Here is a 16,115-nt window from a genome sequence, read left to right as displayed (position 1 = left end):
GCTCATTGCTTCATTGTTAAGCAGTTTTTGTACAAATTTGTTCCAGTCAGGTATCCTTTGCCCAGTAGTCTGTAAATTCATACATTTGTGCCGTCTTTACAGTCAGTGGTTTTGATAGAGGAGGAAGAGTCATGCTCTGGCGTTGATAGAAGAAAATATGTCAAACAATCTTTGTTCTTCACTGATGCGTTTCGCTATAAGAGCTTCTGGTATTTCACAATAGAGCCATAGCTACATTCATGTCTTTAATCTATTTTTTTAAGGTAGGGGTTAGCCATAATGATTGAGTTTGCAGAGCCATTCACATGTCTAGGTGAAAGGTAAGCACTGGCTACGCAGCCTTGAAACATTTTAGTCACTTTTCTTCTTCTCTGCTGTAAAATGAGTAAACTTATTTTACTTACTTTACTTTCCTCTTGAGATTAGACCCAGAGAAGCCCTGCTATTAGGAGCAGTGACAACCACACTGAAGGCTTTTTATCATTCATCTTTACTTTCTTGGAACTTAACAAACCTAATAAACAGTAGCAGTGGCAAATTAGTAATTTCCTTTCCTGTTAAAATTATGTCATGTGTGAGTTATAGGTATGCTTCCTTGTGCCTTTTTTTGGAAGAACATTTTTACTATGTCACATGAATGCATCATATCCAGTAAATAAAAGATGATGACTACATTAGTTTTCATACTTTACTGGGTAACATACTTCCACATAAACCATTTATACTGTTGATCTTTACGCCCAATCAGTATTTTCTATTTTTTATCACAAAAAACACAATCCATTACTCTGTAGTGGCTTGTCAGTTTGGCCTAAAGTGTAGGGAGCTTGGGGATAGGGGGCTCCAAGATAGTGGCTCGGGCCCTCCTCAAAAGCTGCGAACAACAACCTCTACCAAGAAGATAGGAGAGCTGGTGACTTGACTGGGTGGATGAATCCAGGCAAATGCACTTTTCAGTCACTTCTACTTCCTGTAAGGTCTAATTGCTGTACGCAAACAATAGCAAAAGGTGACTCAGACGAGCTTTAATTATTTTGATCAGCTCATTTCTTTCCCACCTTTAAGTGAATGTCAAGCCCACTTTAGAAGCGTTTGCTTTCTGATTCATACTGGAAATGTGAAGGTGGCAGAGGCAATAAAAAGGAAATTAGGACTACAAAAAGTGAGTCAAAGGCATCCCCAGCAGTAATGACACCTTTGATTTTGACACTGTTGCCTGACTAACCAGAAATACTCAAATGTTCCACTTGGCACTTGAGACAGCCATCACAGAACAAGAGATAAATAAGTCAACATCCTACATGTAGCTGTTTAACATGTGCTGCTTGTGCCATACTTTGCATCTCAATAAGAGGTGTGAGTTATATATGTGAGCTAAGAACCACATTCTTGCTGGCAGACATGTGGGAAGGGCCTGTAGGGGCGAGGCGGTTCACAGGTTTATAAAGGGACAAAGGTCTACCGAGCACACATTCTCCTGAAGGGAGCTGCATGTGTTTAATGCCTGTTCAGCCTGTAGGTGAGTGACCCCAGAGAAAGTTCTCTGTGTAATCAGTCACATAAGGTCACCTGGTCCCTTGACATGTCACTTAATTAGTTTTTTTTATGTTCTTAACAATAACAAAGATACATTTTAAAAATGAGGAAAACGTTAATCTAAGTTTATTTTTAAGGTTGAGATTAGGGTTTTAGCTGCTGTATTATCCAGGCATGTGCTTTTGAATCAAAACATCCACATCAATCATTAATACTTTAGTCAACACAGGATATTTAACATTATTGCTTCCAGTCCTGATTAACTTTGAAAAGACTGCCACACAAACACAGGAGACTGGAAGTGTGTACTTTTGTATGTATATGTTTACTTAGTCTATCAGTACCTACAGTATGTGTGGAGGTGGACACACAGGACAGTAACATCTGTCCTTGCCCCTTTTTAATTCTTTTGTCTAGCAGGAGCTTCAGAAAGTAGTATGGGGAAACTAAGTCAGGCAGGTTTGGCAGACACATTTTATATTTACAGCTTTGCATACAAAGTGAGGAGGATGGACTGGGTTTATTGCACATGTGTTACATTAAGTAGACTGAAAACCATATGAGAGACTTAAATCACCTTCAGAAAGATGGGTACAGAGGCACTCTGATAGTAGGCTGGTGGATGATTGATTAAAAAAACATAAAGAAAATGAAAAGATGCAGAAGAAATGTTTTCTTTTTCACAGTCTCTGCAATATTATTGCTCTAAAGGTTGCCAGAAACTATTTTGATAGGGAAATAATAATTTTTCCAATCTGAATGCTAAGAATTTGATAGCAACAGGCTCACAAATGCTCTGTTGCAATCTTTGGAGTTATGCAATGTTGGAGTAAATGAAATATTTTTTGGCAACTCTTTGGTTTTTAATAGACCAAAATTAATCTGCAGATTAAATAATGGCAGTATTTAATTGCAACAGCCCAAATTATAAGTCTGCGGTCCAGGTTAATAACTCAGCATTATGTAGTCTGTTAGTTGATGTGTGGTTTAATCAGATATTTTCAGAATTTACAAAATTCAAAGTGAACAAATGCTTAGGCCGTCTGTTTAAATGCCACAAGAGCAAATGGTAAAATGGACAGAGAGCTTTGAACCATGAGGACAGAGAAGAAACAAGTTCTTTAGGTAGAAACCATGGAAACCAGACCAAAACAAAGCCTAAGACATTTGTTCTCCTCTGGAGTAGAGTCAGAGGAAGTAAAGAGTCACTGGGTTTAAAACAGTGTTGTCTCGTGGGATGGCAACGGCTACAGTATTAAGTTGACTATATTTCTTCTCCTTAAGGGGTTGTGGGTGTGTCGTCGTCATGTAATAAATTAGATGTTAATGTTTTCAATAAAGCGTGATATTTTTCCCTATTCAACTTTAACATCTGGTGCCTGAGTATGCTTTTTAAAAAGTGGAGGAACTTTAGTTATGTCATGAGTGAACATGTTAAGAATGCTGTAGGTGGCCCCTGGGCCAGCTGATATCGGTGTGTGTCATCTGCTCTATAACAGATGAGTTGTGTAGGAGTTGCAAGTTGGAAAACTGTTACAAGTTATAAATGTTGTCATATTTGTTGCATAAAGTGCAAAAAAAAAAAAGGTACAAATCCTTCTTGTATGGGGCGATGTGGTGGAAAACATTTTCAATTTTTTAGTTGGGTGCAATAAGCACACTACCAATTATACACCAAAACGTGCACATATGACTGTGTACACTTGTGCACTGATGTGGTGCTAGTTTCCAGAAATCCAGCTTGTCCTTTGTGAGATTTGATGTTTGTTCCTTTTAGTGGAATGTATACAGATGGTAAGGTGCATATATAAACACGTTTGTGTTTATATACCATGCTTGAGGATCCTCACTGACGTAATGCATTCCTCACTCCACACAAAAAGGACCACATAACTGCAGGACACTCACTTCTCTCAGTCTGCCCATTGAGTCTACCCCCAACCAGCTGAAGCCCAGAGGCACATTCCTCTGCCTTGCTCCCACTGAGATGTAAAGGGGTGTGTATGTGCGTGCATGCATGCCCGCATGTATGCATGAGAGACAGGCTTTTCTGAGTAGAGTCTGTCTGATGTATGATTTTTTTTTTCTTTTTTAATTAAACGATTGATATGGATATTTGACTTAAAAATTAAAAGTTTCAATGTATTGGTCAATATTTGTATTCTTTTTCTTTCAAACACATAAAAACTCCACCGACTCCCCTAACATTTGTCATGTTTAGCTATTTGCTCACTCGGTTATGCTTTGCCCGACTGTTCTTGTCTACCCTGTTGTCGTGTTTGCGATATTGTTGTGTGTCGGGATATTCCAAACACATATTCCATTTGTGTTGCCAACAGGGAAGTTGCAAATATCTGAAAAAGGAAATATTGGAATTTTAAATATCCCAACATGGGTAATAGTTGGACGCTAGCTATGATTACTGATAGTTTTTAGTGCTGCTTCTTTCACGCAAAAGTGAAACAGGTGTTGTGTTTCATGTCCAAACTGGTATAGGTAAAAGGGAAACCTAACTGATTTGTTTACTTTAGTTTGTAAATAGATTAGAAAAATGCTTAAGGAGTGTGTAAGTTTAACCTTTCTCTGAATCATTTTACTTTACACTCTACTAGTAACTAGAACTCCAATAAGCCTTCTGGAATTCAAGTTACCTTTTACTTAACAAGGAAGGCAGGTCTGACAAGGAAGAATTGTACTAAATGAGAATTTCTTAAGTGTCTGGAGAGTTTCATTTTGTACAAGGAAGTTAAGAACTTAAAAAAAATCGGTTGTACTAAAAGTAAGGTTACCCACACAGTGTTGACTGTGTCAGATGTGTGTTTTCCACAGAGATGTAGTTGGAATTGTTAGCTTGTCAAAACATGTATTTCTTTGGAAATCTGACCCCAGATGGTGACTTTGTTGAAGCTGATACAGCGCTATTGCAGAGAGCTGTAATGTTAGCAAAGCAGTTGCAAGAGTTTGGTGTCTGTGTTTACTGTTGAGACTTGTTAACAGACTGATTGTTTGATGGCGAGAGATCGCATCCTGTTGAGTCACACTTTAGGTTAATCTGCTGGGGAAAGTTTAACTTCTCCGGAGCTCTGTTAGGTAAACGCGCATAGTCCAAGAAGTACTGCGATGAGGATGTGTCGCTGTGAACCTCATGTGTTTGTTCAGATGTTTTCCCACAGCCTCTGTAAACCATGAAGGATTCAGATACCAGACTTAATATAGTCTGTTTCTGCAGGCCACTGGGTGGATGTAGACCACAACAGGGTCCAGATTTCACCAGGATAGGCAGTTGTTTCTTTTTCTTAGTTTTTTCCTTATTTAGTCATAAAATGAAACACTTGTGCTCATTATATGCACATGCATTGACCATATTAATCAGACAACATTCATGATCGTGATGAAACCATCACTTCCTAGATATTAGATTTTTACAGCAAAGAAATTGAATTGATATTTTTTAGGGCAGGTTTAAATGAGGTGTGGCAGATGACCCCGCCTTTAGCTATTTGTTGTCGACTCCACTTTAAGTCTTCATTTGTCTCCAGTTGAACACTAACAATGACTGGAGTGAATATTTACTTCTGACTGTAGAAACACATTGAAAAAAGCCTGCCTCATACACGAGAGAGCGTCATGTGTTTGATGCTGTTTGAGTCACTCTACTGTTTGAATATTTTGTTGCTTTATTTTCTTCTCTTTACCACTCAGAGCGATGAGGAATTCTTTGTCTATGCGTGTGATGGGTTTGGCTAAAGTGGCATTTTCTTCTTTTCAGTTCCTCTGACTCTTCAGTTGCTCAGGGTAGGGTGTGGAGCTTCCTTTCCAGTTTTGCCTGTAAATGTTAGTCAGCATTTTAATTGCTGTCTTGTGGATCTTGGAGTGTCTTCATCCGTTTGGCTAGAGCATGGACAATAAAGCCCAGCACAGATTGTGATCAAAGTTATCTCTTTTGAACAAACTAAGACTTGAGACTCTTGGTGCCAGATAAACTATGCAGGGCACGTTACCATGATTCCCCAGTGCATTGATAGGAGTGGAAAGTTATGTACTAATTTATAAATGCAGCTAGTTCATTTAAAAAGATTATTCATGCAGTCTACCAAGAGCAGAGCAAATTAGTTTTGCCAAAAATGAGCAGACCTGACAAGGTAGTGAGTAAGATAATATAATGTATGCTCAGGTTTTACACATGTGTTTCTCTCTGGAAACTGTAATTCTGTGCCTAATCTCAGGTATTGTTCTGTCTCTAGAAGCTCAGAGTGAGAACTCATTGAGGGACGGAGCTAATGCTTTAGCACCGAGCTCCAAGCTTTGAGCCATCCATCTTTGTCAATTATGAGCTCATTTTGATAATTTCACCGCCTGACATTCCAAATAAATTACCACTCTTACGGGAAACTATCACAGTCACATGAGGCTCAAAATGAGACGTGCCCCTAGCACATTTTACTGTAAATTGCACGTTGCAAAATTCACATTTGTATGATTTTAAGTACTGTGGAAAATTTACAGAATCACCTACCAACACATTTTGTATTAATTATGGCTAGCTGGAAAAATACCTCTGACTACCCCATGACACTGCACCTCTTTAGTTAATCACCAACTGTAGATTTTCAAACAAAAAGGGGGCCTTTGAACTGTAAATGTGGCCCTTAATCTTAACATTGGTCATACTGTGTATTTATTTATTTTTCCCTGTTATATGGGCCATGAAAAATTAAATGTTGGCAATAACCTTCTGCACTGTTGATGTTTTCTGTATAACTAAATGATAAAAATTGGTCTCTCTGGAGATCTGAAACACTTAAATTCACAGGGTTGGTTAATTTTGCTTTGAAAGTCTTTGAGCACAAAAACGGGAGTAAAATGAATTGAAAAAGGTCTGCCATTACTCATGCATGTTTCATTTAACATTGATCTGTTTTCCTTTCGCAGGCCAGAAACAAGGAGACAGGAGTTCTGGCTGCTGCCAAAGTGATCGAGACCAAATCTGAGGAAGAGTTGGAAGATTACATAGTCGAGATTGACATCTTGGCTAAATGTGACCACCGCTACATTGTCAAGCTGCTTGACGCTTTCTATTATGAGAATAAACTCTGGGTAGGTAATGCTGAAATCTGAATGAGCAAATCAGACTCAAGTTAAAAACCACAGACTTGCTGCCTTCTGGCTCTTTGTTTTATTTTTCTTTGGCTGAACATTGTCAAAGAGGTTAACCACAAACACTGACACACTATCTTTACACATTTTAATATGATCTGGATGGAGAAAAACAAAACAAAGCAATTAAATAAATCAGACCTTTTTCAATGATTTTAGGCTGAAATTAGATTGGTGCATAATGCACTAAAGGAACTTCAGTCATCTTCCTCTCAAAACCACTCATAACCAGGACCCAAAAAAGCCATGACACACAAACCTCAACAGTCAGTGAAGAGGGACAAAACAAATATTTTCACTGTGCATGTTGAATGGCTCGTGGGATGTTCCGTTTCACTCTGTGACAACTGTTTTTATTGCAACAGTTTTATCTTGAGTATATTTCTCCTCCATATGCAAGGTTTGTTGTAAAAATAGTGATAAGAAGAGTCTATTGCCTAAATAGGAATGACAGAAGAACCCCTGGCTGACATAATGCATCAGAAATGACCCTGATGATACTACAAGAATGAAGATTAATCTCAGCTATTTTTCCCCTGCTCTTGAATCATTCTTTCTTCTCACACACACACTGGGTCAGTGTAAACTTTTCAACTCCCTCTGTAATCTCCCACTCTATCTGGCCAAGACAAATGGTGACCTCACGTCGGGGCATGATTTTAAATATTTGAAGAATTACAAGGCAGTGTTAAAGCTAAAGATAAAGATTATTGCAGTTACTAGAAGTGCAAAATGTAGATGTTTAGTTTGGCATGTTTGTGACTTTTCTGTTAGTTATCAGTTAATTATTAAGCATTAGAATTGTAAGCCTTAAATCAAGCATGACAGGACTCGTAAGCTATTAAAATTAAAGTTAAGACTTAATGAACTGCTGATCAGTCAAAACTTTACCAGAGGTGTAACGCAACAAAGTCAAACTCATGTTTTAATAAAGAATTAATGTACTAAAAATTGCTAATTCACAATGTAATTAGGCTTTACTGCATACATGCATTAAACCAACAATGAATTTAGTAGTTGACCTAAATAAAATGTGGAGGGGGTTGAACATTGCCCATGAGTCAAAGCTGGACCCTGTGCAACTGTTAGGTTAGCTTGATAAGTTAAATGTACAAACCTCTCTGCCTGTTACTTTCAGACCACATGTTTCCTGTGTTTTGTGGCTTCAGAGTAACAGGCCTTGTTTGTCATGTGAATTCTGAGCTGTCTCCAGTAACTAATGTGTTTCTCTGTCTAACACATAATTACACTCAGTGTCTTAAAAGTATTGGAAATGTTTTTAAAATGTATGTGAAGTATAGTGTTAAAGATTGTCACTGAAGTGACAACTGGTTGTCTGTAATTCGTCTTTACAAGAGCACAATCTGGAAAAGTTTCTACACCTCATTGCTGTAAGTGCAACAATTAGCCCAGTGGTTACTGGTGGTCAGGCCTTGGTTACCTCCAATTGGGTGGACTGGGCAGTGTAAGTCAGTGCATTCCAGTGACGACCCACCAGCTCTGCTTTCTACCACAAAGAGAAAAGACAGTGAGAGGCTGTTTGTTCCAATCTGGTCTGGAGGTTAGCAAGACAGCCTGGCCCACAGTGTGAGAAAAACGGGGCCTTTAACGTGGAGATGGGACTGCTGATGTCAGCACTCAGAAGAACAAACAGGGAGAGGCAAAGAAAGACGCAGGAGAAGAGAGAATTTAAACAGATAGCTGAGAGAATATTTCATATCATTTAGCATGTAAAAGTACATTATCCCTTAGTATTAGTCATGTCTTAGCTATGCAAATTTTCTTTTTCTTTTTTTCCCCCCTAATGAGCGCTCTATCTCTAAACGGTCTAATACTACAAAAATCTGTGTTTTTGTAGTATTAGACACACTTTTTTTGTGTGTGGACCGGGTGCAGCCTAAATGCCACTACAAGTTTTGCCCATTAAGACAAGCTTATGGCTAGGTTGAGGGAATCAAGATTACCCACAGTCTGTAGGCCTGGATTATATTGAATTTGTAATATTATATATAATCTTAAATAGGTCAACAGTACCTAGTCCTAGATACAGTGAGAAATTGTAAGTGCATTACTCTAGTCAAGCACTGTACTGTTTGACAAAGAAAGAAGACTTTCTAAGACACCACCTTGTCTGTGTTTTTTAAGGTTTAGTTATCCTTGATTGTATAACATTTTTTTGCTGGCAAATAGCCTTTTACTTTCCTTTGCCGTCTGTTAAATTGAGGTAAGAAATCACTGTGAAGGTACAGAGTGGCGAACTGGAGGAACACTGCGGTGTCAGCTAAGCCTGCTCCATTTATTTTAAAGCTTTTAGGGGTTTGTAGACTTTGTCAAGTTGCGTCCAGCTGTACTCGGAAGAAAAAGACACTCATAAATTGTCCTAATGTTTTTTTAAGACACTTGAAGATAAAAAATCACCCCTTTAGAGTAAAATGTGAGATATATCTCTAAATGGGATGAAATACACTGGCTTATTGTTTAGTTATTTTTTTCTCACTCTGTGTCTCACTCTGACTCAGATACACAGGGACACTGAGTGTACGTGTGTGTTCAGCCCACAGTGGTTATGAATATCATGCAGCTTGACCAGTTGGAGCGCATTCTTTACCCACAGCATCACACGTCATCCAAGATTCTTTCACGCAGCGAGAACAAATCTTTGCTGCAGACACACTGATGACTACACAAACCAGTTGCCTCTGTCACAGCCGAGTAATGTACTAGCTGTTTAGTTTGGCCAGCGCTTTGTGCTACCACTAAAGTGTAGTTCGTTTAACTTGGAGAGTGGTGTTTAAACAGAAGTGGAAAAAAATGGGCAGTGGTGAGCAGGAACAAGGATGTGGTTTGTAATAAAAGGTGTGATTAACCACCCTCTGTAGTGTTGAGAATATGCAAAATAAACAAAATATTTTCAGAGTGTGTATATATACTGATAATATTGATGGGAAGAAACTGCACATCAGTTTGTACACATTTTAAAATAATACATTCTGTTCTTATTTAACTTTTTCAGATCATAATGGTGGAAGGATGCATATCAACAGGAAATGTTAATTTTTGAAGTGTGTGCGAAACTATTTCCTTAATAATCTTCTTACTTGAAGAATAAAATGCTAAACCTTACCTATGTTAGATTTCTGTTTCTTCTTTGTTGATCAAATAGTGGAATCTTAAAACAGGTTTTTAGCTACTGTAAAACAACTTAAACACGTGGTAAAACTTCGATCTAGTTCAAAGATATAAAAGCTGGAAACATGCGTCATACACAGGCCAGACAGTCAGCTGTTTATTTTAAAAAACTAAAAATCTGATATGAAACTAACTTTTAAACAGACTAAGCAAAATGGAAGATCGCTGATGACACATGGCAGAGCCCAAACTAATGAAGTTTGTCAGTGTGACAGAAGAGCATTGTTCCACCTGGTGTTCAATGCCAAGAATGGCAGTCCTCATATTCTGAATCTCTGCAAAGTATGTGCGCCTTCACGTGACCGCGTGTACACAGAGGTATGCATAGTTTCATACCGTCAGACGTGCAATGGTGTGGTTTCACCTTTTGGTATTTGTCATTCATTGTGCGGGTTTGTCTGGGCTGAAACTCCACGCCTTGTCCAGCGCCTGGCTGATGCTTTGACAGACTGATGATTGTAAAAAAAAAAAAAAAATGAGATCACACAGCAGGTATGCTTCGTAGTACCAAGAGTTCAAAACATAATTATAAATGCAGTATGTGCTGTGAAAGAAGTTCAATCTTACTATTGTTTTCTAATAGGTGTGTTTGAGGACATGGCTAATAAGACTCCATTTAGGAAACGTCTTCAGTTTTTACCTCCTCCATCTGCCTTTGCTTTTACTTTACTGCTGAACTGATGTGTGTTTGGCAGTTTTTCTCTACAGGTAGTGATGACATAATTTAACAGGAAGGACACACTTCTGATATAAATTTAGATTTTCTGCTTTTATGTGCCACTGAAAATCCTTCATCTTAAAGTATATTGATGTCTCTGCTATCACAGACACATTAAAAGCTTCATCAACAGCTAAGTTCAAACTCATGAAACACAGACTTTCACTGACAGTTTTTCAGCTGTCAGTTTTATTACTTATAATTCCTGGGTTAAGTTTAACATCAGTTTCTCTCCTCCCCCCAGATCATGATTGAGTTCTGCCCTGGAGGCGCTGTGGATGCCGCCATGCTAGGTAGGCCATTCTGTCTCTGTATTTTCATTTAAAAATCTTTTTCCTTTACAGCAACAGTTGGTTTCCAAACGTCAGGGAGTGTTTTTATTTTTTTATCTTTTTTTTTTAAGTCAAAAGTAGTTCTTAGCTTTCATGACCGTATATGTATTTAAAAATCTCAAATTTATCAGGCAGAAAATCCTGAAAAACAGCATCATACTACAGCCTTATTAATTTGACCTTGAAGCCTTGAAACAGTCAGACATAGTGGAGTCCTCCTGTGTGGGAAATCCCCCTGGTGTTTTCACTGGGTAATCCACATCCTCGTAACTGCCTGCACCCCATCTGCAGCTAACCAAACACAGACAGAGATGAAACGAAGTCTACAGGGCAGGATTATCTTGGATGTGTGAAGGTTTTTCTAATCTGGGATTACTTATCGGGTAATACTATCTGATCTGCTATGGTGGGTTTAGTGTTTTTTTTTCTCATTGAGCTCACACGGTAGTTCTGCACTCTTTATTTTGCCATGATTGTATGAATTACAAGTATGCAGTGTTCCGTCTCTGTTGCTCTAACCTCTCCTCCTCTCCTGCCTATATCAGAGTTGGATCGGGGGCTGACAGAGCCACAGATTCAGGTAGTTTGTCGCCAGATGTTGGAGGCGCTAGACTACCTCCATGGATTGAAGATCATCCACAGAGACCTGAAGGCTGGTAACATCCTCCTAATGCTGGATGGTGACATCAAACTGGGTAAGTGTTTAGTTTAATGCATTGATCATTTTTTTTTATTATATTTATTTTATCAAGGTGGACAAAATGATGTTTTGTTTTTGCAACCACATTTGTATGAACAGTCAGAAAACTGCAGTACTTCTTGAAAACTCATATTTTATTTGATATTCAGGCAGAAAATATAGTACAGACTAATACAAAGTATTGGTTGCTTTTCTTATTTGACTCGAGAGCAGTTTTTTAACCTCTTAAAAAACATTTGTGAATTGCAACTGTTGCATTTTACTGCTAAATTAATTATTGTGGGAGTAATTCCCAGATTAATGTATCATTCACATTGCTCATTGAAGGTTATTTCTGGGGTCTTGGCTAATCTTTAGGTTCATTGTTTCTTTGACATAAATGCATGCCATACATAACATGCACAGTAAGAGGTCCTGCACTCCTCCTTTGCTGCTGTCAGAGAATCGCAAGCGCTGTGTGGGAAAACTGTGATCTGAGAACATTGCATATTTTTATTCATTTATTGGCTTTTTGAAGCGTTCCTCACATTCTTCAAATTTTATGGCTGGATGACAAAAGTTGGATCCATACTCTAGTTTGTTTTAGATTGAAGTGTGGTGTTCTAGTGTAGTGCTTTGTCTAAGTGCCAGATAAGCAAGTGCTGAATTGTCTAAATCAGTGGTCCTCAACCGTTTTTGCGCCAAGGACCGGTTTGTGCCCGACAATATTTTCACGGACTGGCCTTTAAGGTGTCGCGGATAAATACAACAAAATAAAACTAGTACCGGTACCGAAAAAAAGAAGATTTAGTCATAACACACGTGAAAAGACCCAGGAAAACAGAGTTAACGAAAAAAAACAATAACAAATGACGCTAAAAATTTGCATAACATTTAGGATCCTCAGATATGAAACTTTAGATAACTGTTTGTGGCGTGATGTTTTATCTTATTTACTCTGATTGGCTCTCTGATAATTTTTACTGAGCTAAGACAAAAAAAAAGAAAAACTCATATGACACATTTTTGTCAAAAACTGTGCTCATTAAGCTGCATGCCAAGAATCTTTACTGCTTACATTCTTCTCCAGCTCCACCACAGTTGCCTATAATTATTGGGAGTTGCCTCTGTAAACCCATTATGTCATGACATGGACTCATTTACAGTCTTCAAACTTATCTAAATACATGTTAATTCAAACAAGACAGCAATTAAACTATCTTTGAGGTCAGCTAAAATGTCTGATCTTCATGCAGCACTCCTGCAGTTCTTTTTTTTTTTTTTTTTTTTTTTTGGATTAAAAAAAGTCTTTAATGACTTTTATGAACTTATTTACAGCAGTTGTGACCAGTGCCAAGAATTGTTGATGATGGCAAAAAAAATTGCTCATAATTCCTTTTGCTGTATCCAGGTAACGATAAAAACAAAAGCAAATGAATATTGGATCAGAGGTATCATGCCTTCCTGCTATCGTCATGAAGGAAACATTATTTTTAGCCTATACGATTTGCCAATCCGGTTATGCCATGTTATTGTATCCATCGCCTGTCCGTCAATTCACAAGAATCGCTACAACTCCCTACAGTACTGGTCAGAATTTAAAGAGACTTGCTACAGTGATGACCTTCACACAGATTTTTCTCAAACACAACGTCACATTTGTCGTTCTCAGTGGATTTCAATTCAGTTTTTGATGATGATGATAACCTGTGAACAGTGAGGGCTAGTGAGTCAGTGATTACATCTGTCTCCCATCACAATTTTGTAATTTTATTCTCATCAGGAAATCCTTGAGACGTGTCTTTAAAATAGGCTTAGACCCAGAGATCAACTGATTAGAATTTGACGTTTAAAGGTCAATGTGATCTCATGTAACAATTATTTGGGTCATAATAAATTCTAAAGTCAATGGTCTACTTCATTTTGCTATCAAAATGTTATGCAAAGAAAACATTGTTCAGCACTGTAATGGAAAATGAGCATATTACATATTTTGTCGAATACTGAACTAGTGATGTTAATCTTGGACCCTAATGTAGTAGACATGCGGCAGCGGGAACAAAGGAAAAACTCAGAAATTGGCTTCAAGAGGCAGCAAGCAGCTTCTGACACTAAGACCCTCGAATTTGATGAGTATAAACTCTGACTAATGGGCATAATTGAAGTGGTAAAAGATAAAAGCATAGAGGTTGCCACTAACATTACTTCTGTTCTCCTGCTAAAACCTGCTATTGTGCACTAGTTCTTGGAAGTGTAGAACATAATGAGAGCCCTGTTGTAGGTAATGAACAACTATTTAATCAGTTTTTTGCTGTTTTTACCAAAAATATAGTGTTAACTCTTATTCAATGTAAAATAAAAGGACTGCTTAATTTCAGTGTCTCTGAGATGTAGAAATCATTGCTGCAAAAGTTCAGACTGTTTCAAGTGATGCATTTGACAGTGAAGCCAAAGATTTTGAATTGTAGTCTACAAAACCAAAAGTCATTTAAGAACCCATAATAGAACATGCCAGTTTGTAATTGAAGATGTGACCCTGCTGCCTTGTGTGCAAAAACTAAGTGCTACTGCCAAGCACTTCTCTAACGCCGGCATGGTACACATGATATTCCTTCTGACAGGCGGGAGGAAAAAACTAAAGTGAAAACAAGACCCCTGTAATCTGGAAATCTGGCAACTTTTTTAAGGAAACAGGACTGCTATAAATTTACTGTTTCTGGATTTGTAACTCCAAAGATCACACAGTCAGGATGGCTTTACAAGCTAAAAAGTATTTGTCTACCTCATGGGCGTGGTTTTGAGAAGGAAAAAAAAGCCGGTAGTTTTTGAATTTGTTTCATTCCCTCCTTCTGTGAAATGCTAGTGAACATCTTTCCTCCATCATGTGACTTTTCGTTTCTCTTTTTTTCATGCAGCTGACTTTGGTGTGTCTGCAAAAAATACCAAAACGTTACAAAGAAGAGATTCTTTCATTGGAACACCATACTGGTAAGTTTACAGTTTCAGTCAGCAACACTGGGGCGGGGGGTTGGCTTAGTTACGCTACATTTAATGCCTTCAATGACTATATAAATTACACTCTACTTTTTCTAAATCCCATATTATCATATAACAATCTTGCTCCCTGATTTGCAACATTATCTGTAAATCTATTACTGTTATGCAAAATGACTATATTAAATGTTTACTTTAATATAATTCATATACATAGCACTTGTGAAGATATCATCTATGAACTTTAAAATTGGTGGGTCAACCCTTTTTGACTGCTCACAGCACTTAATACCTGAGAGAAAATGATACTGTGCATACACTCAGTATTCATTACAGTCCTTCATTCTTGTCAAATAGTGCTCCTCCAAATTAGAAATGATTCCCAGTGAACCTTGTTCCATTGAGCCTTCCTTTATACCAATATGACAGTTAAACATTTACTAGAACAGGTTATCATTCATCCCCACCATCCCAGCTCAATTAAATCATAACTGTGCACAGTCCTGATCAGATCAGGGGAAAAAAACTTCCAAAAATCTAAAATGCTACTTTTTTGACTACACTACACGTCAAAATTTGTATCTTATTTATATTACATTTATGTATGTGTTATTACTTAATTACATCTTGATGGTTATTTTAGATTCTTTACTTGTTGTTTTTTTTAATTCTTTTTTTAACCCATGGGGAGCTGCATGTTTTTAGTAAACAGAGTATTTATGTGCTGAACCATGTGGTGCGTTTGTGGAGGAGTTTGCATGCCACAGTCTTTAATGTTTAACCTTATTTATCTGTCTCAGGATGGCTCCAGAGGTGGTCATGTGTGAGACAATGAAGGATGCACCATATGACTACAAGGCCGACATCTGGTCTTTGGGAATCACTCTGATCGAGCTTGCGCAGATTGAACCCCCACACCACGAGCTCAATCCCATGAGGGTGCTATTAAAGATCGCAAAGTCTGAGCCTCCTAGCCTGGAGCAGCCAAAAAAATGGTGAGAATCTGAATTCAGCTGTTGCACATTTGGCCTGCAACTGTCTAGCATAATATGTACAGGCTGCGAAGAGGAATTTGTTAACCAGAAAGTGGGGAGTTTGAAACCTGCCTCCATGATTCATAAGCTACAAGATAGAAAATGGCAAGTGGAGTCAACGGGGACTTTATTTCCCTGTCTAGATTTCAACAAGTCATTTAATTTCAATCACCTTCAAGTACTTTGCACACTTGGTATACTGTAATCTGCTCTAGACAGTCATGCATCAAATTGTCCTTCCCTTTTTCCACCTGCCAACCATTTTCCAGCAGAGGCTGCACTTAAATGAGTGCCAAACTATATGTGAAAGTGAAGTTATCAGGTAGAGGGAGATTTAGAAAGGGCCGCTGATTCATTGTTCCTGCTGAGACCTTTTTTTTTTTTTTTTTTCGCACAACAAAGCTGTGTACAAAGATGGTCTAAAATGGTTGGAAATGTTACTTTTACATTATTTTTTTGTTTTAACTGTTTCTTCA

The 16,115-nt window shown here is 37.9% G+C and overlaps 1 protein-coding gene across 1 annotated transcript in view; it reads left to right on the top strand.

Annotated features, from left to right (window-relative positions):
* stk10 (serine/threonine kinase 10) overlaps positions 1 to 16,115 on the top strand; it is a 40,915-nt gene that overhangs the window by 4,712 nt on the left and 20,088 nt on the right. Inside the window, exons 2-6 of the mRNA XM_085174661.1 lie at positions 6,469 to 6,633; positions 10,845 to 10,893; positions 11,478 to 11,627; positions 14,527 to 14,599; positions 15,406 to 15,600. Of these exons, the coding sequence (XP_085030787.1) occupies positions 6,469 to 6,633; positions 10,845 to 10,893; positions 11,478 to 11,627; positions 14,527 to 14,599; positions 15,406 to 15,600 (632 nt within the window). The remainder of the gene's footprint in view (positions 1 to 6,468; positions 6,634 to 10,844; positions 10,894 to 11,477; positions 11,628 to 14,526; positions 14,600 to 15,405; positions 15,601 to 16,115) is intronic.

Source organism: Neolamprologus multifasciatus, chromosome 10, assembly GCF_963576455.1.
Source record: "Neolamprologus multifasciatus chromosome 10, fNeoMul1.2, whole genome shotgun sequence".
Classification (NCBI taxonomy): Eukaryota; Metazoa; Chordata; class Actinopteri; order Cichliformes; family Cichlidae; genus Neolamprologus; species Neolamprologus multifasciatus.
The sequence above is the reverse complement of the archived record's forward strand: the minus strand, read 5'-3'. Positions and strand labels throughout refer to the sequence as shown.